This window comes from Tenrec ecaudatus, chromosome 17, assembly GCF_050624435.1.
Source record: "Tenrec ecaudatus isolate mTenEca1 chromosome 17, mTenEca1.hap1, whole genome shotgun sequence".
Classification (NCBI taxonomy): Eukaryota; Metazoa; Chordata; class Mammalia; order Afrosoricida; family Tenrecidae; genus Tenrec; species Tenrec ecaudatus.
The window spans coordinates 31,969,696-31,996,186 of record NC_134546.1 but is presented as its reverse complement, the minus strand read 5'-3'; the positions used below and the strand labels follow the sequence as shown (position 1 = coordinate 31,996,186).

Genomic DNA, 26,491 nt, shown 5'->3' with positions numbered 1-26,491 from the left:
TTCTGTGGTAGTTGCACAATGTCATGTCAACTTGATAAAAGAATGAAGAGGCGGTGTCTAGCCTGTCAGTCAGGCCACTGCCTGATGCTCCCTCCTTGTGGGCATGACCTTCTATTGAGGATTCTGGGAACTCTCTTTCTCTTGATTCTGCCATCAAAAGAAGTAGGTCACTCTCTCTCTTGACTTCACATTCCTATTGACAAGTCACCTGGAGCCAGGCTGATAGCAGTCAGAGCCCTGGAGATGCAGCCACTGCCACTGGATCCACAGGACGTTACATCCATTGGCCTGTGATCTTCCCACACTCGGCATCATTGCATGGCTGTGTGAGTCTAAAGACTAATTCATGGGATAATATAGGACTTACAGACTAATAAACACTTTAATGAGATCAACACCGCAAGGCATAAAAAATTAGGTAGGGTTTAGTCAAAAAACATTTATTTTGAAAAGGGATAAAAGGAAGGACAGATGTGAGGATGAAAGAAAGAGACAGATGGTTTGTTGAGTTTTCCAAGTCTAATGTGGAACTGAAGGACTTGATCTGGACTGGGCCGGGCATAATTACTTTTTAATATGAAGTTCACTCTTATACATCTATTAGCGTCAATGAATTTGTTTCTCTAGTCAACCAGACTAACACAGATTCTGTGGCCAAAAATAAATGATTGAGAGAGCATCAAAAGAAGGTAGAGGTGACTCTGTCTTCAAACACTTCAGATAGAAGTGATTCTATCTTCAAACAGGTTCTGCAGCATCTTCACAGTCATGGCTATGTTTGTGCTACAGCCACGGTGTCCATCTACTTTGTTGAAGGTCTTCTTGGCACTGACCCTCTACTTTCCCAAAAAGGATGTCATCTTCCAGGGCTATCCGAGGCACATGAGATGAAGACTGGACATCCTTACTTCTCAGTAGCGTCTTGGCTGTACTTACTCTAAGACCACATGGCCCAGGGTCAATATTCTCTGTGAATCCAGAATTCAAACGCCTTCATTCTTCTTTGGTATTTACTGCTCCTTGTACAGCTTTCGCATGCATACAATTAAAAATCTCATGGTTTGGGTGGACACACCTTAGTCTTCAAATTGTCATCTTTGCTTTTAACCCTTTCTAACTAGTTTCCCGATGTCAGATGTCTTTTGGTTTCTTGTCTGCTGCTTTTGTGCATGTTGACTGTGAATCGAAATGAAAGCTTTGACCACTTCAATCTGTTCTCTATTTATCATAATGTGGCTGGTTGAATATTTTTGTCAGTTTACATTGCGGTGAAATCCCCGTGGAAGGCTGTAGTCTTTGGATTTCATCAGCAAGTGTCTCAAGTCCTCTTTGCTTTTAACAAGCCAGTGTGTCTCTTCTCCAGTCAGTTGGTCAGGCAGAAGAAAGAACCAGACTTCAAAAGCAGAGAGGGTACAGGGAAAGATGGCGCCCACTGCAAAGGGAGTGGAAAGATAGGGTTTTGTTCAGAGCAGAACTGGATGGTTGCCTAGACAAGAAGTGACTTTCAATCGCATCTAAACAATGGCAAAGCTGCAGGCTTAGAAAAATCAACAAACCATCTGCCTCTTTCTTTCATCCTCACATCTGTCCTTCCTTTTTTCCCTTTTCAAAATAACAAATTTTTTTTGACTAAACCCTACCTAATTTTTTATACCTTGAGGTGTTGATCTAATTAAAGTGTTTATTACAAGAGTAACAGAATCATGGCTCAAAATTGAAAATATTTTTTAATTTAATTTTAAAACAGACTGATTCAAATCCATTTTTATGTACAGGAACCCAAAAGCCAACTGCTATCAAGCCAAATCCAACTCATAATGACCCTATATACACCCATCCATTGTGTCTAGCACATTTATACATATGTTGCCATCATCATTTTCAAAACATTTTCTTTCTACTTGAGCCCTTGGGATCAGCTCATTTTCCCCCTCCCCAACACTTCCTCCCTCATGAACCCTTGATAATTTGTATTTTTTTTCATGTCTTACACTGACCGCTGTCTCCCTTCACACACTTTTCTGTTGTCTCCCCCCTGGGAGGGGGTTATATGTCAATCATTGTAATCGGTTCCCCCCTCCCACCTTCCCCTTCCCCTCCTGGTATCTCTACTCCCATTATTGGTCCTGAGGAGTTTATGTGTCCTGGATTCCCTGTGTTGCGAACTCTTATCTGTACCACTGGTGTAGCCAGATTTGTAAGGCAGAATTGGGGTGATGATAGTAGGGTGTAGGAAACATTAAATAACTAGAGGAAAGTTGTATGTTTTGTCGGTGTTATACTGCACGCTGACTGGCTCCTCTCTTCTTTTGCCTGTATTTAGACCTCTATAAATGTCCTTTGCCTCCTAGTTTTTTCCTCTATTTTCTTTTACTTTCCTCTTGTCCCACTATCATGTTTGGCCTTCATTCGAGTTTCAATAATTCCTCTTGGCTACATTGACCTTGATTAAGTCCCCCAGGAATCCTACGCCCTCCTTGCCATTGATTTTAGATCACTTGTTGATTCCTCTCCCTGGGTTTGTTGGCAACCCCAATCTTTCCCCCCCTCCCCCTCTCCCATGTCCCCCAAGAGCCATCGATCTCATTGTTTTCTCATCTGGATTGTTTATCTCGCCTAACTCATCTAGACAGACATGCAAGACAATAATTAGTGCAAAACAAAACAAATAGGAAAGCCTATAAATAATCCTTGTTTGTTGACCTTTATGAGTATTTTCTGGTGAGGTCTGATGGGTGGGCCACACCCTGGCCCCAAAGCCTATTTTTTGGGTTTCCGTGGGAACTTCATTGCTTTGCTCCCCCTGCTCTCTGATCTGCCCCCACCCCACGGGGCGAAGCACTAGGGGCATGTGTCAGAGACACTAAATCTTAATGGTCACACACAGCCTCCTATTTCTCATGAGGAGAGGCTGATGGGCTTGAACTTTGTACGCGTCTAACCCACAGTGTGCATGTAATACTAGAAGAAGTCATTAACTGCAGGGGAAAAAAAGTCTCATTAGCCAATGATCTTTTTACTCTTTTAAGAGACTAGGGGTCTTCCACGAAAACTCCCTGGCCCATCTGAGCCTCTTCTTACACTGTTTCTAATTCCTACCAGCACATCATCTTATTGAGTCCGGATGGTGTTTCTAGGCAGAAAAGTTTTGTTTGCTTTCATCATCTGTTTTAATATCATGTATGTAAACTCAGAGTTCAACATGAGACTTCTTAATGTTTTCTTCAAGTCTTGTGGCCATTGTCAAATGTAAGGTGTGTCAGCGATTCAGTGCTTTGTCCATGTGGCCTTGAACTTGTTCTATGAGGTCACTGATAACCACTCCTGTGGACTTGTGATTAATAACATCAATTCTAACTGAAAGCACCACTTTGGGTGTTGATTCTGACTTCACCTCTTACTTTGAAAAAATTGCTCATATTCAGCACTTTAGTGTTCCCATCTATAAAGTGGATATCATTCTAGTACCCAGCCCCACAAGGGTTGTTATGTAGATTAATGAGAATCCATATGTAATGCCTAGAATACTATGCACCACTAAATGTGTACCATTGTCACCATTATCCCTACCATCATATCTGGACATTTAGAACAGGACTGTTTCTCCTATGATCCTATGTCAGGTCTGTGGACTCTAAATCACCTAGCTGAAGGAAGCTTTTACCAAAGCCCCTAATCGTATCAGGATATACTCTTATTTCAAGAGCAATAATAATGACAATATGTAACACTTCTTGAGAACTGTGTTAGTCTGGGGACTTTAGAGAAACAAATCCGCAGAAACTCAGGTATGAAAGAGTTTTATATAAAGGTTAAGTGCACATCAAGAAAACATCCCAACACAGTGCTGCCCAAGCCTACAAGTCCAACAGCAACCCACAAAGTCCTCCTCCATCTCACAAAACACACACGATGACGCCGATTGCAGGAGGAAAGCCGAATCAGTGAATGTGTAAGCATCTCAGCATCGGCAGGATCTCCACATGGCTGATCCAGCACCCAGGGCTGCATCAGGGTAGGTCCATGTGGCTTCTCCTCAGGGATGGCACAATAAACTACCTCAAGCACCTACTAATTTCCTGGGACCATACTGTGCCCTTTTTCCATTATTTCTTTCCATCACCATATCAATCATGCACAATGGGTACATTTCTTTTTCTCTATTTTATAAATGAGGTACCATAGGCCCTAACGTGGGCAAATTAACCACTTACATTAGCTTCAATGTACTATGCCTCGCCTGACAGGCAGGGCCATTAATTAGCATGAAACAACTGGGACCTGCATGCTCGTCCAGCCTCCTGTTTTGATCAGAAGCAGAAAACTTCCCTCAAGTCAGTCAGCCTTGTAGAGTGCATCAGAAATTCCACCACTCTAATTTGCATATGGCTTTTTATTTATTTTTAATATGTTTAAGAAGCAGGGCTCCTACAGTGATGGTCCAAACCCTGCTTGAGCACACACCGAGCGTAGGCCGGCAGTGTGTCTATCTCGGGTCCGGAGAAATTACGTGTCAGCCTGACTCTTTGCTCAACATGGAGCTCTTTTGCTTGGGGCTCTCTCCTGGGCTGAGAATTCGTGGGAGTGATGAGACAATTGACTCGAATGATCCTCATCCTCTCGGATCAATCACTATAGTTAATTCTAAAGTTCAAAATCTTCTTGTTGGCATCAATCAAGAATTCAACCAACTTCGTGAAACCAGAGGGTCTAAACAGGGAAGAGGAAGCTGGAATCCTCTCCCGGGTGTTTGTGAGCAGTGGCCTGAAACAGAAGCACCCGGTGGAGGGTGTTTGGCAATAGAATATCATCTTCCTCCTTTGATATAATGTATCAAACTCCAGTCTGGAAACCAGATCAAACACCATTGTTAGTTTGATCTAATTTTCTTCCCCACCCCGCGTTCCCTGAAAAACAATTCCCTATTTTTTTCCCATTTCAATTAGAATTCATCTTTTTCTTTGAACTTAAAATATACCAGGAGTTCAGATACATAATAAGAAATATAACCCCATGGGTACCACTGCAAAATACAAATATTCAAGTTCTCATGTCCAAACAACATCACTTGAGCTTTGGTAACAAAAACGTGTTTGCTTTCATTGTTAATCTGTAGAGCAATTGCAAGCATTAATTACCCTGATTAATCGAGGAGCCGCGCTGTTTTCCTCATTCAAAAACCCCAAACCAAACTCACTGCCATCAAGCCCATGCCAACTCATAGGGATCCTATAGGACAGGGTAGAACTGCCCGTGAGTTTCTAAGACTACTTTTTTAAGGAGGGAGAAAACCCTGTGTTTCTCTCATGGAGTGTCTGGCGGTTTCGAACTGCTGACCAAGGCTCCTTATTGACATGGGCATAAAAGCTGCGACATTAGTGAGTTGCCCTTGACCTGACTGGCGAGCTATAGGAAACCTTGATGCTCAGGCCATATTCCATATCAGTAAACAGAAACTTGGGACAGGGCCCGAAGGTTGGTATTTTAGAGAGTTACCTGGTGATTCTGATTGGCAGCTGGGGCTACAAATGTCCAGAAGCAGATGTGTGATGTTCCTGCACACAGCCTCTTAAACTATTTACTCATCTGTGTCTTTTGTCTCTTCTGAAACATAGGCCACATCACTGTCTCCACATATCTTCCACTTTCTTCAGGGATACTTTTCAAGGGTCAAAATTTTGTTTGGCTGAAGTTATTTCCCCTTTGTCAGTTCCATGCCACCATCACACACACACACACACACACACACACACACACACACACACCACCACCACCACCACCACCCCCACTTTCCTCACGGATCATGCCAGCCTCTTCTATTCCCTGAGTTTTTGAACTTTAGTTGGAAGTCAAATAAGAGTTTTCATTGCAGCAGTGAAATGAATGTGTGTGTACATGGGGGTTTCTAGAAGTTCGTGGCAAACTAGAAATGAAAGATGATAGTTTTTCATGAATTGTTGAAAGTCTCCTCATATGAGAGTGAGGGAGAGTGTTATGTTTGCTTGTTTCGTATGCCTATGGTTAAGTAAATGTGCCCAGCAAGTCAAAGTTTTACGTAAGCCCCTCAGAGACAGCAGAAGGATTGCCAATTAAGTGATCAATATGGGATTTCTAAAAGAGCCTGAGAGGGGAGCACTCAAAGGGAGGAAGGATTTAGAGGGAGGGAGGGATGTGTTGTTTCAATATGGACTTCTGGTTGTCAGCTCTGTCCTGGAACCAGAACCTCTCAAATGCTTTTTAGGATTTATACTTGATACATCTTTCAAAAAGAACTGAGAGAGGTGTTGATTTTTAGAGTGATTTTATGCTGTACTACTTTTTGAAAAGAATATCCAGTAGTCTTGTCTGCTTCATACATGTCATCAGAACTGTGCATCATATGGTTTCTGTATGCATTTCTTTGCTAACTGCAAAGCCAGCTATTTGAACCCCCCACCCCTTGAGGGAAGAAGGTGAAGCATGCCACTCCCTGCAAGAGTCCGGGTCTCAGAACCCACAGGAGCCGTTCCACCCTGTCCCAAGGTCACAGGGAGTTGGAGTTGAGTAGATGGCAGTGACCTTGGTTTTAGGAGGAGCTTTTAGAAGCAGATTGTCAGGTGTTTCTCCAAGGGCAGTGGTTCTCAACCTTCTCCAGGCCGCGACCACCTCATGTTGTGGTGCCCACCCCGCAACCATCACATTATTTTCATTGCTACATCACCACTGTCATTTTGCTATTGTGATGAATCAGGCGGCGGCTGTGAAAGGGTCATTCGAGTGACCCCCAGGTTGAGAACCGCTGTCCAAAGGTGTCTCTGGGAGAACTCAAAGAACCATCCTTTCAGCTAACAGACAAGGGCAATAACTGTGCACACGACCCGGATTCCTCCTTGTGATGTTCTAAATGAATTGCTACTGTTAGGTACTGTTGAGTTAGTCTGACTCATAGCTACCCTATCGGTAACAGGACAGTACACTCACCGCCTGGTCTTTCCACCTCCTCACAGTTATGTTGGAGCCTATTTCTGCAGCCACTGTGCCAATCTGTCTCACTGAGGGTCGTCTTCTTTCTCGATGGCTCTCCACTCTATCAAGCACGATGTTCCTTTACAGGGACTGGTCTCTCCTGATAACGTAGCCAAAGCAGGAGAGTGCAGCCCCACCAATCTCTCTCCTAAGGAGCATCCTGGTTGTCCTTCTTCTGACAGTCCGTGGCATTTTCAGTGTACCACCACAATTCCAATGTATCGGTTCTTCAGTTCCTTATTCATTGTCCAGCTTTTACATGCATCTGGGATGATTGGAAATACTATGACTGGGCTCAGACTCACTTTCGGCTTGAAAGTGAACCTCAGCTCTTTCAACCCTTGAAACCGTCTTGTAGATTGTGGTCTTCAATAAAATGAAATCCTTGCAAGCTTCTAAATGTATAGAATCATACACTAAATGTGTAAAGGGAGTTAAACCAACCCCTGCATTGAAAGTCATTAGCATAAACAAATTTTCTCACTACTGTGGCTTCTCCTGGGATCAGATGCAGTTGTATTACAAAAATGCCTAGCAAGATGCAGTACTCATTAAGTACCAGGCTCTATGCTGAACACTGTCCTTGTTAATTCATTTCAGTTTAAGACCCTTTGAAATTGGCAGGCTTCTAACTGGGTAAATGAAGAAACCAGGAATCAGCTAATTTAAGCACAATGCTCCCTTCCCTTGGCCTTTCAGGATTGCCTTGCTGGAAGAGAGGTGTAAAACAGTGTAGATTACCTTCAGAGCTATACAGCAAACAATAACAACCCCTCCACTAAGCCCATCCAGGTTGTTTCATAAGCAAAATTACACGACATCTGAGTGCATCATTTTCCCAGAGAAACCTACAGCTCTTACACTTCTTCAGTTATCTGTTACCCTGAAACTCAACTCCTCCTTTTGTCCCAGAAATGTTTAAACATGGGCACTATGAGCCAAGAGTCCCACTTCCATAGTCGTCCTTGTTGTTGTTGTAGTTAGGTGCCTTCAAGCTACTTCCAACTTAGAGTGACTCTATGTACAACAGAACAGAACACAGACCCATCCTATGCCATCTTCGCAGGTGTTAAGTTTGAGCACATTGTCGCAGCCACTGTTAATGCCACCATTGTAGTGTCCTTGCTCTACGGTACTTTCCAGAGATCTTGTGCAGAAGATTTAGCCAATGCAACGCATCGTCTGACTTCTTGACTGCTGCTTCCACGAGCATTGATTGTGGATCCAAGCAAGATGACATCTTTGACACCTTCAATCTTTTGCCCATTTTTCATGATGTTATCTCTGCGTCACTTGTGAGGATTTGGGTTTTCTTTACATTGAGCTGTTATCCATTTTGAAGGCTGCCATCCTTGATCTTGATCCTCGATTTTAGCGAGCACGGTTGCGCCATCTGCATTTCTCTGGTTGCTAATAAGCCTCCTCTCCCAATCCTAATGTTGAGTTCTTCCTCATATGGTTCAGTTTCTCAGGATGACTTGGTGGAAGATACAGCTCTGATGAGCACCTTTCCTGTCCATGTACAGTTTCCTCATGAAGACAATGAAGTCTTGAGGAATTCTCGTTCTTCTCAATGGGATCCATGGTTTTTGTATGATCCACATAGTTGAATGACTTGACATAGCCAATGAAACACAAGTAGCATCTTTCTGGTTTACTGCTTCCCAAGATACGTCGGAAGTCACCAGCGATATCACCTGTTCTATGTCCTCTTCTGAGTCTGGCTTGAATGTCTGGCAGCTTTCTGTCAATGAGAAACCATTGTTGATCAATCTTTAGCAAAATTGTACTTACATATACATTAATAATATTGTTGCATAATCTCCATATAATTTGTGGTAGACCCCAAATATTCATATTTTTAACCAAGCCTTCTTGTTATTTCTTAGGCCGATAATGTACAAACATTCTTACCCCTTAGACACAGCCTCTAAAGCAGCTCTATCACTATGGCTTTATTCCTAAAAACCAACTAGTTATAGTAATGATTTGAAGTAAATAATTTCCCAACATTTCTCACCTATTTGTTAAAGGCAATTGACTCTATGCTATGCAGTTTCAGACCATATATATTTCTATAAGTCGATAAATGGCAATGTCTCTGTATATTGAAATTGTTCTTCATAGGATATTTTAGAATATTTTATTCAGGTCCTATAAAATGAGATTATTCTTGTTATTAAATGATTCTCATAAGGAAGGATGGTCAAGTATAAACTCTTACAAGCAAAAAATAACATCAGCATCATACATGAGAGGGCTTCAAAAAGTCTGTGGAAAATGGCGTTAAATGATAACAGAATTTTCCATGAACTCTTTGAAGCCCCTCATGCCTGTTTGATTTTTTAATGTATTCTGATCACCACCTGAAGAGTCAAGCTAGCGAGAATCTTATAGTCTAATTCAGTGGTTCTCAACCTTCCTCATGCCATGACCCTTTCATACAGTTCCTCATGTGGTGCTGACCCCCAGTCATAACATTATTGTCATTGCTACTTCATAACTGTAATTTTGCCACTGTTCTGAATCGGGCAGGTTGAGAACCACTGATCTAATTGAAATCCTTCACTTATGTTAAGAAAAATGGAACCCAAGAAAGTGAAGTGATTTCCCCAAAGAACACGCAGCTCATCAGAGGATCCAAGAGAACTCCCTTAATGAGCCTTCTGCTACCACCCATGGAGCTCTGCACACCTGGCTGCCTTGCATGGTCAATACTCCACACATCCTGAGGAGACAGACAGCCCTTCCCAACTAGGCTTGCCTCCAGCTAGAATCTCTCAGGGTCAGTCCCTGATCAGCAGTCACCTGAGAGTCTGACAACCGGCCGGCATAGGGTGCTAAGAATCAGGAATAAGACAAACCCCGTGGGGTGAAAACCTGACTGTAGATAATGCACGCACTCTGTTGCAGACTCCCAGACCCCAGGGAATGACTTTGTTCTAGATGAGATGTGTAAAGCTTAGTCTTCATGTCATTATAAGATTGGGGAAATTGAAGTAAAAATAACGATTTCTGGAGAGAATGAGATGCTGGTGACTTATCTTTTGCATATTGACCAGGTGACTTGGCCAAGGTGAACAGTTCTGCAGAAAACAATTATGCCTTGACTCTGTGATATGTGGCTTAATGCCCGTCACACAGCCTCTCAGATAAATCTTTCTGATTATTGATTTACAGACAGAAGTTCCAAAGAGGCAGAACAAATGTCTTAAGATTATAGGACTAATAAAATCTATTAGAATTTGAAATGTGAGGTTAAAAAAAAAAGCCCCCATTAGAGTCTTGGCCCAGAGGATATATGTGTTTGAAAACACATTGACAGTGTACCTTGAAGAAGGTGGGTCTGAACTGGGTGGGCTCACTCATTTGGTTCTTGGTCTTCCTGTTGGGCTCACTGGGTGGGCTCACAGATTTTGTTCCTGGTCTTCCTGTTGCTATTGCAGTGAGTTTAAGTGGGCGAGTATTCACTTAAAGCACCATGTGATGATGCTCGTCTCCACATCCGCAATTCATTTTCCAATAATTCTGGTGATGATTATGGTTACAGGGCTTGTTAAGTGCATACTGGAGATACTTGAGCTCACTAGAAAAACAAAAACATAAATGCCGGTAAATTCCCTCCAAACTCACAGTCATGAAAGTGAATTCCCACCCATACTGACCCCACAAGGCAGAGGGAAATGGCCCCTGTGGGATTCTGAGACTGTGACTCTTTATGGGAGTAGAAAGCCCCATCTTTCTTCCACAGAGCAGGTGGTGGTTTCAAACTGCTGGCTTTGTGGTTCGCAGCCCCACACAAACCCACTACATCAACAGAGGGGGGAAATCCGTGTATAAAAGTGAGGCTGGCATAGTTCAGACCCGTGCTGATCAAAGGTCAACTTTAATTATAAAGGGATTTTATGTTTGTACGAGAGAGCCACATCCCCAGACCCTGTAATGTTCAAGGGCCACATGCTCTCCTTGTGAACATGCCTTCAAGCGTTCCAATCCCCTTGGAAATCTGATTTCTATGTATTTGTGTTTCATGAACCAAGCTCTGAATACATGGCACTCCCATGAGACCAAGGCAGTAGTTATTTTCTGCATTTCACTTTGACGGATGGCCCTGAATTGGCATTTGCCTTGTTCGACAGTAGTAAGGATGCAGTTTAGTGCTGAGGGAGAGGCCGCGGCAGTGCCTGGCATAGGACACACAAGTCATGTGTAGCTCTGTGCACTCAGCAGTTAAGCAGTGGTAGAAGAGACTTTGGGAAGAATCCGGCACACTTTATGTGGAAAGCAGAACCTAATGGTTGAGATTTGTGTGTGTTTCTGCTTTCCTTTTTAATGTAGTTCTCGCATTGGAAACAGGCAAAAGGCCTCAGGCACAGACCAGAGAAATCTAACAGACCACTCAAGAAGACCCACAGCAAGCTAGTCGTGTGGTTGACTCATTTTTAGGGGCTCCAACAAAAGGCATTTGAACATAAGAATGGGTTATACTACATCAGGGTTTCCATGTCATAGTCACATTAAAAGATTATTATAGAAACGTGCTTGACACGATGGTTATAAGAGTTGTAAGAGCCCCTAAGAAAATTATTTTACGAAGAGATTCTTGAAAATGATTCCAAACCAGAACTCACCACCATGGTCTCATTCCTAACTCACAGTGACCCTGGAGGCCAGGGTAGAACTGCCCTTGTGAATTTCTGGAACTGTAACTCAGCGGAAGAAAAAGCTTCATCTTTCTCAAATGACTCTGGGGCAGAAGAAATGGTCATTGACCAGGCAGAACCTGAATTCAGGACAAAGGGACTAGATTGAGTGTCTGGGTTCTCCTGAAGCCAGGAGGGTTTGACTTTCCATCTCCTTTCCTTCATGGGCAACAACAGAGGTGGCATCCGGAAAGTCAGGGTTTTCTGATCGGAAGCAATCAAGAGTACCATTGGTCACATGCCTGGGCAGGTTAGCAGGAGTGTGCTGTGCACTAGTGTCAACTAGTCGGCAGCACAGGCAAGGCTTTGAACTAATTAGAACTGGTTCAGTCCTAGCCAGTACAGCAAATTGTCTTAGGCATGAAGATTGAAATTTTAGATGCAGGGGAAGGAGAGCCAGAACAGGGAAAAGTAGAGGTTGAAGCCCTGGACTGAGACCTTCAGAAGACAGCAGGAGCCCTTTCTAAAGCTTGGTCCAGAAGGCTGCATGATTGCCAGAACTGTGGAGTATGCCCCCACGAAAACAGAGCAGCCGGCCACCATCCGGGAGCCGGGCACCATTGTTCCCACGCTGCTGTCTAAGAGATTACCTTGTTATGCAGTGTGTTTTCTAAGAGACGGGTTATGTTTCCAACAATGCCTCCACCCACACATTTTCTTATTTTGGTTATCATTCCAATTCACCCACATTTGACAAATTACAATTTTACCCACATTCCATTGCAGCCATGACTGACCAGGAAGAATTGGTATGAAGCCCCACCTCCAGCACTTCCCCAGCTGGTGCCAGCAGCCATTGCATCTCAGAATAACATCTCAGGTGTCCTCTGTGGCAGCTGGGCTTGACACAGATTTCTCCTGCATGGACTTTCATACTTTTCCTTCTTTGCTTAGTTTCAAGTTTGTGGGGTGGGGGGAACAAAAATGATCTTTTCCCCTTTGGCTGCTGCTATGGCAACTCCTCCTAACTCTTCAGAGTGAAATTCAGAAATGCAGATTAGGATTTGGCTTTTTTGGCATCTAACCATCAAGCTCTGTGAGAGTCCTGAGAAGGTTATCATATGTGGCAAAGATTGTGTTTGGGTTCAAATAGACAATAGCCGCTATCATGTCTTGATCATGGAGAAGAGTCTTTAATCAGTTATAACCTGACTGCTAGAACCTGAAAGCGATTCTTTAGATTGCAGTCCCGAGCAGAGGTAACAGCCAGCTTACATAGGCAAGCACCCATTTATCAGAAACTTTCCTATGGAGCGAGCAGATCTGACAAAAGCAGAGAACAGATATAATGTGATCATCCTTTAGAGACAATGAGTGTTGCAGGGTACAGGATTGATTAGAACATCCTGGTTAATAACATAAGAATAGTAAGATCCAGGTGACAACCCCAAAAGGAACAAGATTATTCATTGCAATGTTCTGATCCTGGGAACATAAGAGGACATTTTAAAATCAGTCCCCAGAGGGGATTTCCGAGATGGGAAGGGGTCCTTCCACGGTCCACATGCGCCGCAGTGGCTAGTCTGCCGCAATGGCACCGAGAAAGGGTGCATTCACAAACTACCTGTGCCTTTTTTGAAGCCCTTGGGCAGGGCAAACAGTTTAGGCATTTGATTGCTAACCAGAAGGTGGGTGATTTGAGTTCAGCCAGAGGCCTCTCGAAAAAAAGGCCTGATCAGTACTTTCTTCAGTCTTTTCTCTCACTGATAGTGAAAAATAGCTTCTGTGAGAATCTCTTTCAAAGTCTTCACGACCAAGGAACGGAGTAACCTGAAGTGAATGAACTAAGAGGAAAGGAAAACGCTCCCGCCTCCTTGGAATCTGGTGTGGTGTAAACTGATCTCTGAAATCAAACACGACTTAATTTGAAAGACTTCTTGTCTGCTGGCCAAGACCCTGTCCAAGAGGTGTCATATCTCCACCATGTCAGCTCCCCGAATGGTAAAAGAGGGAGGGGTAAGACTAGGTTGGTAAGCGGATTCAATGAGAACATATCCATAATGCATTGCCTGGCATAGAGTTATCCGCGTTTGCCTTACTTTATATAATTAGCAGACGTCCCATCAGTGAAGGGAGTCCTGAAAACAGATCCACTTTCTTTTCAAATGAATGGGATCTGGCAAATGCAATAGCCTCTCACAGCCTCACATAACCTCCTTGGCCATTTCAAAGCTCGCTAATCCATAGCTGGAGCAAGCGGACACGCTTCTCGTCCTCATTGGCAATTACACAGGAAGGGTGGCAACTACAAATGGGGAGAGACTGGTCCAGGTATCATAGAAGCAGATGGCTCAGAACATGCCAGGCACTTCAGAATGGTTGAAGCAGGTGACGTAATACCTTGTAGTATTTTAACCCCGGTCACGCCCAGCTTTGCAAATGTGAGTTCCATTTGACAGTGATTGGCACCGATTTTGAATTTACTGCGCAAAGCATCTTGCAAGGTTAGCTGAGAGGACCTTGATGTCATCAAGTGGGAAACAATAAAGTGAGCGTGGATGGTTGACTGGCAAACAGATGATAGGTTCTTTAAACCTTCATCCGATAAAGAGTCACAGAACATCTGTCAACCAAATAGATTATCTTGCAACTTCTATTGTCGTGCTTAGAACAGGAGGCGATTTCAGCTCCAACCCAAACATTCACACGAATCCATCCTGTTCTATTTACTTAGCCTTTCCAAACCCACAAGAAGAGAAACTTTAATTTTGTCTCAGGCGATATGACATCCATTTACCACACCCTAGGTGACCACCGTACTCTGACATGGGTGCAGGTACAAATTCGGGAACTGAGGCACAGAGAAGGCCCATAACCTCCCCAGGCACACACAGTCCGAGATGGAGGCAGGATTAACAACACGATCGTTAAATGCCTGCTGACCCTCTGGCTTGTACTCAACTGGAATTGTAAGTCACTTTCCCCCACCCTGACTTTTCCTATGTCCATCAAAAGATTCAGAAGTATTAGTTCACCCAGAGCTTCAAGGGTCGTGCTTGGTGCCCATGGCACAGAGCAGGGTGAGATGGCACAATGAACACGCATTTGTCTCGTAAGCAGGAGACCTGAGCTCAAGCCATGGCTTTTTCCTAGTTGTACAATGTTGTGTGTATCGCTCAAGAGTGTAGTCTTCATCTTTCCTAGCTGTGCAATGTTGTGTTCATGACACAGTAGTGTATCCGTCGTCTCTAAACCTAATTTCTTCTTCTCCTGTAAAGAACCTTCACGTCATAGAGTTGTCAAACTAAACCAAGGCCATACGAGTGGATTTGCTTTCCAATTGTGGGGCTCTAGGCAAATATCAGCTACTCTTACAACAACCCAATGATAAGTAGAGCTGGTGATATAGCAACTTTTACTAATAACCCCCAGTAGCTGCTCTCAGAGTTTAGTTGCCTAAGAATCGTTTGGAGTTTCATTAATACAGATTCCTGGGTCCCAATGATTACAATTCAGAAAGACTAGGCAGACCTTGTTATATCCACTTATAAGAAGCACTCACCCCAGTTCAGTGATAGAATTTTATCCTCCCATGCATGAAACTCATTCCTGGGCCATAAGCATCATGCATATCTGCCAGAGGTGGCTTGCCATGCTGCTATGATGCATTTAGCTCCCTTGTGCACAGGGTCCCCCATGAGTCAGTGGTTGGCTTGGTCATTAACGGCAACAAGCAGGACCCCACATCATTCTGATGTAAAGCTCTGTGATGACCATTTGATAAGGCTACCCTGAAAGTCGGTATCATAAAGCACTGTGGTGTTGCTGTCCTTAGATGCTATTGCGTCGGTTCCAAATTACAGTGTCGCTGATGACAACAGAACGACACAGTGCCCGGTCGTGTGTGAGAATTGTGCGATCTACCAAGAACGAACTTGACCAGTCACTCAAGAACACTGCCGGTGCCTCCCTGTGGATTCCCAAAATCTAGATCGTGCTCTTCTGATTACATTTTTCGTACTCTAAGGAACACCCAACCCCATGCTTGGCGACTGTGTTTGCACTAGGGGATTCCTCTGGAGTAGACGGCTGAAACCTTCCACACTCCAGAGATACCATATGGGGTTCCCCAAGTTCCTATCATTGTCTCTTTCTGCTTTCTTTACAGACACCTTCGCGAGCAAAGTGGCCGCCACCCAGGACCAGTATGCGGACGCATCCATAGGTAACGTCACAGGCAGCAACGCAGTGAATGTCTTCCTGGGAATCGGCGTGGCCTGGTCCATCGCTGCCATCTACCACGCAGCCAACGGGGACGAGTTCAAAGTGTCCCCTGGCACGCTAGCTTTCTCTGTCACTCTCTTCACCATTTTTGCTTTCATCAATGTGGGGGTGCTGCTGTATCGGAGGAGGCCAGAAATCGGAGGTGAGCTGGGTGGGCCCCGGACTGCCAAGCTCCTCACATCCTCCCTCTTTGTGCTCCTGTGGCTCTTGTACATTTTCTTCTCCTCCCTGGAGGCCTACTGCCACATAAAAGGCTTCTAAAGGAACAGTCAGCTATCGTAAATTTATATATATATATAAATATATATATACAGATATATACATAAAGATTTATGTATAACGAACAGAGGAAACTGACATTTGTCATGTTCGCTTACCTGCTGATGGAATGCCGCTTCAAGAGCATACTCTACTAGGGACGAAGTAAGAAACCACCTTCCACCCCCAGAGGCATCGTCCTGTCGAACAAAGCTCGGAGGCACGGCCGTCTTTGCAGCTCCACGCAGAAGGCTTGTAATCTCTCCCGGTGGATGAGATATGCAGGCTTTGACCTGTCCTCTGGTTTTTGCTTTTCTTTCTGGTGGGGTTGGAGACGGGGTTAATGTTTGGCCTTTGGTGTGTTTTATTTTGTTTCGTTTTGTGGGGCAGGTCAGGGTCTCTGCCTCTCTTTGTGACAGGTGAGGACAAATCCCAATGTGGATGGGTTTTTGACACACACACAAAAAAAAACAAAAGCAAAAAATCTTAATTATGAAGATTCCCCTCTCCTCCCCTCAACTTTCACAAGTGCGTTCCTGGTTCAGAAAGGATCTAGGCATGGAAGAAGAAAGGAGCATGTCTTCACTTTCTTACCCAGTTTCTTGCTTATATCCTGCATTTGAACAGAGGTCAGTCTGCCTTCAGAAAACAGCACAGGAGCTCCGACAGAACCCGGCAAAGGGACGCTTCTGGAAGTAGTCGGATAGAGAAGGATATGGTGCCTGGGACTCTGGTTCAACAGGTACAAGGGTCACGTGCTTAGATTCCTAGGAACATACAAAATCCTTTCTTTCTGAACTTTTTAGCTCTGGACAGTGGTTAGCAAGGCTCTGACTCTGGTGTCCCAGCCCGGAGACCCCCGCTTCGATCCCCCATGCCCCGCCCCTCTTCCTCCTCAACCCCACCAACAGGAAGAATAGCTCCACTACCATCCTGTGTCCATTTGCATCCCTGTGTGTCCATGTTGCGGCTGCCCGGGACGGTCATTCCGTTTTCTTTTGAAACACATCCATGGCCTCCATACCCCTGTCCTGGTCCCGACTGAACATTTGCTCCTTTTTCCTTCTTGTGCCTGTTTGGGAATGATGTGATACCTGTTACGCAGTGCATGGATGAAAAACAAAACAAAGCGTATCTGTATATAGTAGAGTGTAACGTAGACAGGTCTCCCATTTCCCCCACGTTGGTTGGCCAGTGAGTGTTCTTTTCACCTGAGTTGTTATTTTGTGTGGTTATCGAGTTTCAGTATGATGAGGGACAAGAGGAGAAAATGGCTTATATATATTATTCATGGATCATTTCTAAGAAGCAATAACGGTCACCTGGGAAGCTAGAGTCATGGGTGGAGAGGACAGCCGGCAACCCCCTGAGTTCCTTCATGGAACAGTAGCCATGTGGAACACACCTGAGGCCGCCCCCAGTCACCTGCTGTTTCAGGAAGGCCCAGGAGAAAGGCGTTCTAGGGCAGTCAAGGAGTTCGAGGCGCCTGGGCTTGGAAAGCCCCCTGCCCCCACCCTCAGCCCATTTCCATGACACCACAGCCCCCAGCGTATTTATTTCACATCTGCTCTGTCTGGCACAGAGGGTAGAGAGCTGGTTTGTTCATTTTCCTTTTTAATGTAAACGGCTATTTTGAGCCAGGCTTCGTTCACTGTACAGACCCCTCTGATTGTATCTGCTGCCCCTTGGAAGACCCCAGGGTGTCCCGGGAGCCTCTCGGAGCCCACCTCCTCTGCATATGACTAAAGAGTAGCAATTAGATGAGGAGATCAGTGTCTCCCTGAGGGCTTGCACCAGGAGGATTTTTTTAACCCCCAAATAGACAAGGAATGGCTCTCCTTTCAGAATACCAAAGAGTGTAGCTAAGCCTTTCAAAGCGGCGAGCCCAGCGATGGGGATGTGTGTGGCCGCCTCTTTCTCAGTGGCTTCTCCGCCTATAGGGAACCCCAAGCCACACTTTCTGGGTCCTATGTTTTAAAGACACTTAAGAAATAAAATGGTTGGACGTTATTGTCTTTCTCCCAGTTCCCAGAATCACTCTTTAATGAGTAAACATTTGACAGCTGAAAGCATCACTTAAATCAAAACTCTTCAATGAAATGTTCACTACCCACACAATATGCCAGGAACCGTGTTCCCTCCTAGGTATTGAACCAGTAACCAGACAGCCCTCCCCATCCATACCTGTCCGCAAGGGGATTGCAAGTAACGTGACTGCTAAGTTCCATCAGTAAAAGGTAACACAACCATACGGAAAAAACTTCATCTTGCAAGGGAAACCACAGATAGGAAACACATTCAAACTGGATGAATTCCATTGTCCAGAAATCTAAAATGCAGGTTTAGAACAGAACCAAATCTTTCCTTGGCAGCAAAGTGGGTAATCAAGATCAGTGAGAAGACTCTCACTTGGTCCCAGTCTTTATCTTTGTCTGGCAGCAGCACCTTTCTCCTCCCCCCTACCTCCCCGCCCGGCCTCCCCTCTGCTCCATATTTGCCTGACCTACAGTGATGCCCTAGCCCTGATGGCCTCTCTCCTTTCTAACCCATTCTTGTTGGGGGGCCGTGCTTTTACTTTATTTGTTGGTGGTGGTTTTTGTTTGTTTGCTTGTTTTGAGTTTTATATAGAAGCACCAAGTAAACATACATCGTTCAAATGTTAGAAGGGTTTGCACTCCTCTTTAGCCACATCTGGAATGCCAGTGACCCCCGCAGTGAATTCTCACAGAGGACTTTTAGAAATTCTTGTGGTGGGTCAAGTTCTATTTCAAAGCGTTTGGGGTTTGTTTGTTTTTAAATTCTCGTGCTATAGGGAGAAATCGATGCTGGTTGTTCCTGGGTTGTAGTTAATTATCATAGTTGTGTAAAATGATTTCATTTTGTTTGTTTGATTATTTCATTTTGTGTGTATTGTGCACAGCTTTAGGGGGGAAAGTGCACTGATTGTGCTGTTCCTTATAATTGGTACACGTTATTGACACAGACAAATAAAGTTTCTAATTGTTTCTGATTTAACCACTAGTGAGACAGCATGTGTTCTCTCTTCTCATTGTCATCTACGTCATTTTTGGTTGCCATGTTTTGAAGAAATAAAGGCCAAGGCGGTATAACAATTGGTATCCTCGTCCAGAAGACAGGAAATAGTCACACTCGGTATTCGAATCCTACAAATGACAATCCTTTGGTCATGCAATGCTTCATTTTCATGTCCTGAAAGAGCACAGAAGAATAGCCAGACTACTGGTCTATCCTGCAGTGTTGAGACAGTCTTCCATTCCACCCATGTTTTTCTTTTGCCCATTGTTTAGTTTGGTCAGACCTCCATCCCTACTACATCCTTGAACATGAACCCACGAGTAGTTGAAAGTCCCTCTGCTTCTGACGATGCAGGGTATTATATCAGTCAATCAACCCAAATCAAACTAATCCTCGCCAGTAGCTAGATGCTTCCCAAGGGGAACGTAAGTGATTTGCTCTTTCCATATTATACACTGTACGATGAGGCTTCAAGAAGCTCAGGGTAAAATGGAATTTAAAAATGGTAGAGTTTCCCATGAATGTTTGAAGCCCTCTGTGTTTCTTTTGATTCTCTGAAGGTCTCCTGCCATGCATTATTTCTGACTGTTCAACCATGTGTTTCCGACTCCCTGGATCACACAATTGAAACAGTACAGGAAGAAGTGAAATCATAATAATTCTCATTTATGGGGTGAGACAGAAGTACCTCTAAGGCTGTGTACTTATTTGCAAGCTTACAAATTAGTGCTTTTCATTCTTACTATAATCCTACAGAATCTGCCTACTGTGTGCATGCAAATGATATTATAGCTCATCTGATTACCTTCCAATTTATTTCCTCATCATATTATTTCATGGCCCATCGTGTGTTACACATCTTTGCATATGAAGGCATTCACATGGAATTTGACTATTTTCTTGTTTCTACAACGACTACTGGGATGGAAATCTTTGATTTAACATAAAGTGGCAGCCAACATTTCTTCTTGAAAGAACAAAATCAATCATTCCAAGACCAGAGTAACCATGACCATTTACAAACTTTCAGCAACATGCCTGTGGCCCAATGATTCTTAGCTCCTTATACTCTGATTTGAAGATTGGCACCAATGACATTTTTATAGAGTTTTGCTTTAACTGGCTCCTTGCCTAAACCCGCTGCTATCAGCCATCACTTATCACCTTATCCATAATGAGAATTCCTTGTGTAACCCATTTCCCCATGGGTCCCACTGTACCTGGGACAAGAAGTTTTCTGTGCACATTGAACTTGGGCAATTGTTGACTCCACAGTTGAGAGTTCCTGATCCTAACTTCACACACACACACACAGTACCTGCCATCTGAGAGTTTTATGGAAGCAAATAGAAAGTTAACTGGATGTCCTCTGTTAGGACACACCCCTTTAGTTTCTATTAGTGACTAAATTTCCCCTTCTCAAGAAGGGAGTTTGGCTTTGCAGATACTTAAAGTGGTTAGCAACCCCGGTAGGATGTCTTTCAGTTTCCTACCTCCAAATAGGGAGTTTCTCTTTGATGCTGATCGCTTGTCACGGATCTTGGCCAGTTACATGTAGATCACTTCCGTGGGTGTAGGTTGGCCATTTCATGGTTGGCTGAGCAAAATACTGAATCTCATGCTGACCTACCACTGGCATTTCGCTTTTGCTGTTGAAATCATTCTACTTTGCCAATGTAGTTCAGCTGTTGGTGAAACTGAGCAAATATAAAAATCTCATTAATTAACAAGTGAATTTGTTATGCAGAAGAAGCAGACCAAATCACATCCATCATACAGAGAAATAAACATGCTATTATGGGTGTATTCATAGCTTTCTTTCATATTTGGTTACAGAATTTGTTAGTGCATTGATTGTTTTTCTGCTCTGTTTTCTTTCTTCTTCTTTAAAAATCATGCTCAGTAGCATTCATTGTCTTCATGTCACATAGCACATTTCAAGTGTTTGAAGGTCCTGATGCTATTCCACCTAGGAGGAGAGCCTAGGAAGGGTAAACATTTATAATGGTTCCGTGTTTCCCTTTGGGAGCTCAACGGGACCGTTGTTAATCATCTCCATGAGCAGAGTGTCCCATTGAGAGAAGCAGCAACGGCTGAGAGAAGGAACTCAAACAGAAAACATTCGAATCAGCTGTCCGTCAAGTGGACTCCGATTGAAGGGGCTCCCGCCTGTAAGAGAGTAGACCTGTGTTTCATAGGACTTCCACTGGCGGAGTTGGGGGAAGTCGGTCCCCAGTCATTCCTTTGAAATGTCTCTGGGTGGCCGTGAATGTCCAGCTGACAGTTGGACGGTTGCTCCACTCCAGGCCTGGAATCCACACATCACGGTGAGTACCCTGCTCTCAGACCTTTTTCCTTTCTACCAAAACTTCCAAAGAGCTACACTCAGAGGCTTTCCGGGTGTTGGCAAGGCTCCACTGATTTCAGCTCTCACGGGACATTGGACCTAAAAGTCACTGTACAGATTGCTGCTCATTGTTGATTGCTTGAGCTGTAGTGGGGAAAGCCACGGTCCCCATCTCTACAGGAAGCCTCTCTTGCCAGCAGTTACCTTCCTTGCCTGGCTGACCGCAGTTCTTGCCTCTCCATCTGAGGAAGCTTGAAGCCTTACCCTGTTTGAAAGTATCAGAGGTGTGTCATCTTTGGAGCTGGGCAATCTTAATCTTTCCTTTCCCTGATTCCAACCGTTATCGCTCTTCCCTGGTTATTTCCATTACACACACATCGCTTAGAATGATGCTCGCTATTTACCTCTCAGCAATGGGGAAGGCGTGCTTGCTAAAAGTGATGGTTCTGCGCGTGTTTTCTGAAGATGAACTTGTTATAGGGAAGGTCAGATGTCATTATCACATAGTGTGGCATCTCTGTAAGTGTTTAGGACAGACTATCCCCTAGGGTATAGTTACACACGAGGGCAGGACTGTCCATTGTGCCCTGAGTTAGCTCAGATTGATCATATTCTGGTGCCCATGTTTTATCGATATATCCAAATATGTGGGAGTAAGTAAGATACCCCATACACGAGGGTATCTAAACATGGAAAAGCGTAATTCATAACTTCCATAGCTACAAGATATATGTGCTTCTTTGTAAGTATGACATTCTTGACATTCCAATGGTGGGCAATTTCACGGTAATAACCAAATAAACCATAAGTTAGCTAACTCCAATACAACCATGTCAGTTTTGACAGTTCATGCTCAGATGTTAGCTCCAACCTCTTGATTTGTTGACAAAAAGATCTACACAGTCAGATCTAAGAAAGTACGTAAGAAGGAAACCAAAAACACAGACATTCTGCCATCGAGCCCATGCCGACTCCTAAAGATCCTATAGGACAGGGTAGAACTGCCCTTGTGGATTTCTGAGACTGTAACTTTTTATCAGAATATAAACCTCATCGTTCTCCCATTGAAGAAGACATACTAAATTAAAGGAAGGAGTATACAGTCTTTTAAACCGGCAATCATTTATTCACTTAAAAGGATCTTGCCGTGATATTTCTCCTAATTCCCAGGGTTGAAGTGACCCTCTTTTACCTTAGAGAAACCTAGACTCCTTAAAACCCCATACGAAGACAAGAAGTACACGCTCTAAGATCTCTCCTAAAACAGTGATTCTAGCGCTTGTCTGCAAGGGCAGGATACTTGAGCTATCTCCTCTTTTTGGCCAATGGAAGAAACAAAGCCAACAAGTAGCCAAAATGTGAACGCTTTTTGAGATATTTAACTTAGAAGAAAAATATATGGAATTATGTAAATATTTAAGATCAAAGCGATATGAAACAGGTGGCTGGTTTTGAGGGGGGGAAATATTCTCCCTACATATTTTCCTGCCTTCTTACACTGCTGGGGGACCCAGTGGGCACCTGCCTCTGCGACAGATATCTAGCTTTAATTTAGCCTCAATAATCTTAACTGGACCAGCCCACAGCTTTCAATACCACTGGTCCCCTTTCGCTAGCTTTTTCACTTCCGAATCCTACACACAGGAAACCAGCCCTTCTAACCAGTCAGTCCTTGAGGTTTCTCCAAGAAGTCTTATCAAGTTGAGGAGTGAAATTATATCATTTTATATTGAACCCCACTTAGAACATTTGCTCTGGGAACTATCAAAAGGGATGTGTTTTATTGCTATTTCACCAACAAAAAATGTGTGATAGTGGAGCTAAGCAATAATGAGAACCGGAAGCTGTTTTTATTATCTACTCCTCAATCATCATCATTGCAATTTACAAAAACAAAGCATTTCCTCTTAGTTTTAGCTCAACGCTCTAAGAAGAACAAGGCTTTGGGTGCCCTCACTAATCCTCCGGGGGCCTGGGCGCTCCACATCTTTGAAGCAGATGACACTGGAAATGTGTGCGTGCAGCTTAACAGACCCTGACACTCTGAGACTGTTCTCACAGATGCGAAGGAGATTTACTTTGCAAAATACAGGTACCTTTATCATCAAAATGGAGTCTTCCAATGATTGACTTCCTTTGGTTGAGAAATGAGTCTGGCACCCAAGCTGTGTGGGCAGTTGGTGGTATCAGCAATTCGGCTTCATGTCCCCTTTTCCTACTTCAGAGTCTTGATCTCGGAGCATGTCCATCTGAAACAGCTTCAAGCGAAGGTAGAAAGTCAAAAGGAAGTCCTTCCTTTATGGACTAGATGTATGGACTACATGTATGAATATGGACTAGATGTATGGACTACATGTATGAATATGGACTAGACGTATGAATCACCTTTAAATTTTTGACTGCTGTATTATTAAGCTTAAGCTTAACCCCAAAAATGCAAAGAACTGCTTTAAATGCTAAATCTGAATCAAGGATTTCATTTTCGCAAAGCTATCAGGCAGATATACATTATTAAGATTTGGGTTGTAATACATCAGTGCCTCAACCAACTCCATTATCCACCAACTCCATTCATGCCCTCAATAAAGGCCAGTAAGCAGTTTATTTGGAAGAACAGCACATTCCTATTCTTATAAGCCCATCATCATCTAGTTTAGTAGTTCAGCAAGCCCAGAAGCTGGGTAAAATAGGACCGCCACAACACCATGGGTCCTGCTTGCTCACGCCCGTGTGGGCTGTGACACCAGCACAATGAGGAAGGGGTCTTACCAGTTGACGTGATTCCCCCTACAGTGTGTCCTTTCTGCTCGGTGCCAGGCATGTTTTGTTAGGCTCGCGTCTTTCCCAGTAGGACCAGCGAGCTCAATCGTGTGCTGGTTGCCTGTGTATCAAGAAAACCAGTTTTTCCCAAACTTCTTGCCATCAGACTCGTTTTTGAAAGCAATACAAATACAACCAGACGGATATCAGAAGGCTATCAAATGGATCCCTGGATATCAGAAGGCTCAACTTGCATTTTAAACTTTCTTGTTATCCAGTTCTAGAATTCATCTCATCAATAAAATGGAAAAGGGTAATTTATTGCTATTTAAAATGAATTCCTATTTCTTCAGGACAGGAGGCTTTCAGTAGCCAACACTCAATCCATGGGCGGTATTTATTATTGTGACTTCATCCAAAGACAGGATACTGGGTTTGTCTTGTAACAAAATCAGAGTGGGCGGAGGCCCTGGAAAGTCACAAACAGGGTTCAGAGTGATATTTTATGTCAATGAAGAGGCGATGGTTTCACACAGGCAGCTGGATTATGGAGGAGGGCCAGCTTCTGTCAGACGCTTTCTAGATGTTTTGCTCTTCCTTCTAAGTTTTTACCAGTCTTGTTCCCAGTGGACTACTTGCCTGGCTCCTTCTGTGGTAGTACATCGACCTCGTTCCGGACTCGGCTCCTATTTGTTAACCCTCCCAGGAGACACCGCCCACGCCAGAACTTGGAAACTGAAGAAATGACAGGTCCTCGTCGTCTGGCCCACCAGTTGTGTCCGAAAGCACGGACACTGTTCTGCTTCTTGCTGCATGAACGTCGGGTCCACATAGCATTCTTGGAGGCACCGCAGCCCGGGAAAAAGATAGAGGAAACAATTCCCAGTCTTACTCAAAAGCCAGGAAGGACTTTGATGCCAGGATCTTCAAGGTCATTTGGTCTTTGCCCCCTCCCCCAATCAATAAAGGTTTCGAGATGTAGAAAGTATTTGGATACCACTCATTAATCAAAATTCAGGTCAGGAGACTGAAGCTAAATAAACAGTAGCTGGATAATTACTTGAGGGGGAAAAGTTAGAAAGAGATTACGCCAAAGGGTATACACACAGTCTAGTCTAACTGCCAGAATCACAAATTCACTATGTATATATGTGTGTATACATGTATATAATATATACATGTGTATGTATATATATGTCAAAGGAGTGGTGCAATTTTAAAATAAAATGAATGCTATAGTCCTTTGTTTTTTTTTCCCACCAGCCATGAGCATTTACTCTGTGCAAAGCATTGTAGTAGGTACGGGAACACGGCATTACGAATTCAGGACAGAGCCCTTGAAGAGACTAAGCACTCGCACTTGACTTAGTCGACTGGGAAGAATCCTGTTAGGGATCCCTGATTAAATTAACCTTCCATTTTGGTCTGGAGACATTTTATCAATTTGAGCCTGCTTAACGAGGCCCTTCTGAGGCCTATTAGGGAGCTTTCCATCAGTAGAAATTTACTAATTTTCTTTATTTCATATTTCTGTCTCTCACCAAGGGAACAAATGGGTTCAGACCCAACTAACACAGCCTCTTCTCAGTTGACACAGCCTTTCACATTTCAAAGTGTGAAAAGCTTATTACAGAGGTAATTTCCCTCGCTCCTGTTCACATTTTAAAATCATTGCCTGTTGATATTCATCCGTCACTAGATTTTCCCCTCAGCTCCACAGATTGCTAGGTTGACTTTGAGGCCGCGGTTTCCGGAAGGATAACTGGCCGTTACCTGGTAATAATCCCGAAGAGGAGCGCACCTCAGTCTTCCCCTCTGTGCCCACAAAGAGCCCTTCCCTGTAACATCAAATAGTCCCCTGCGAGGAAACACACACACTTTGCTCTTTTGAAAAGATGCCTGCTCCTCACTTACCTTCTATCGCTTATGCCTCACTTAGCTACTACCTTGTTATCTAACATCTTGCATCTATGACAACAGTGAAAAAATTGTATACAACTATCTGACTATGTTGTACATGAACAATTTGACAATAACAAAAGTGGTGGTGGTCTTTGGTAAGGTCCTTGGCGGGAAGGCTTATGTGCAAGCAAAACGGAGCCTCATACTACATAGTAGGTCACAGCCCAGGAAGGCAGGTGGCGAGGATGCTGACAGT

The 26,491-nt window shown here is 43.8% G+C and overlaps 1 protein-coding gene across 7 annotated transcripts in view; it reads left to right on the top strand.

Annotated features, from left to right (window-relative positions):
• Positions 1-19,205, top strand: part of SLC8A1 (solute carrier family 8 member A1) — a 438,247-nt gene extending 419,042 nt beyond the window's left edge. For all 7 annotated transcript variants that reach the window (XM_075535797.1, XM_075535795.1, XM_075535796.1 and 4 more), the window contains one exon: positions 15,817-19,205. In XM_075535797.1, coding sequence (XP_075391912.1) covers positions 15,817-16,193 — 377 coding nt within the window. In that variant the 3' untranslated portion in view covers positions 16,194-19,205. The remainder of the gene's footprint in view (positions 1-15,816) is intronic.
• Positions 19,206-26,491: the final 7,286 nt, after the last annotated feature.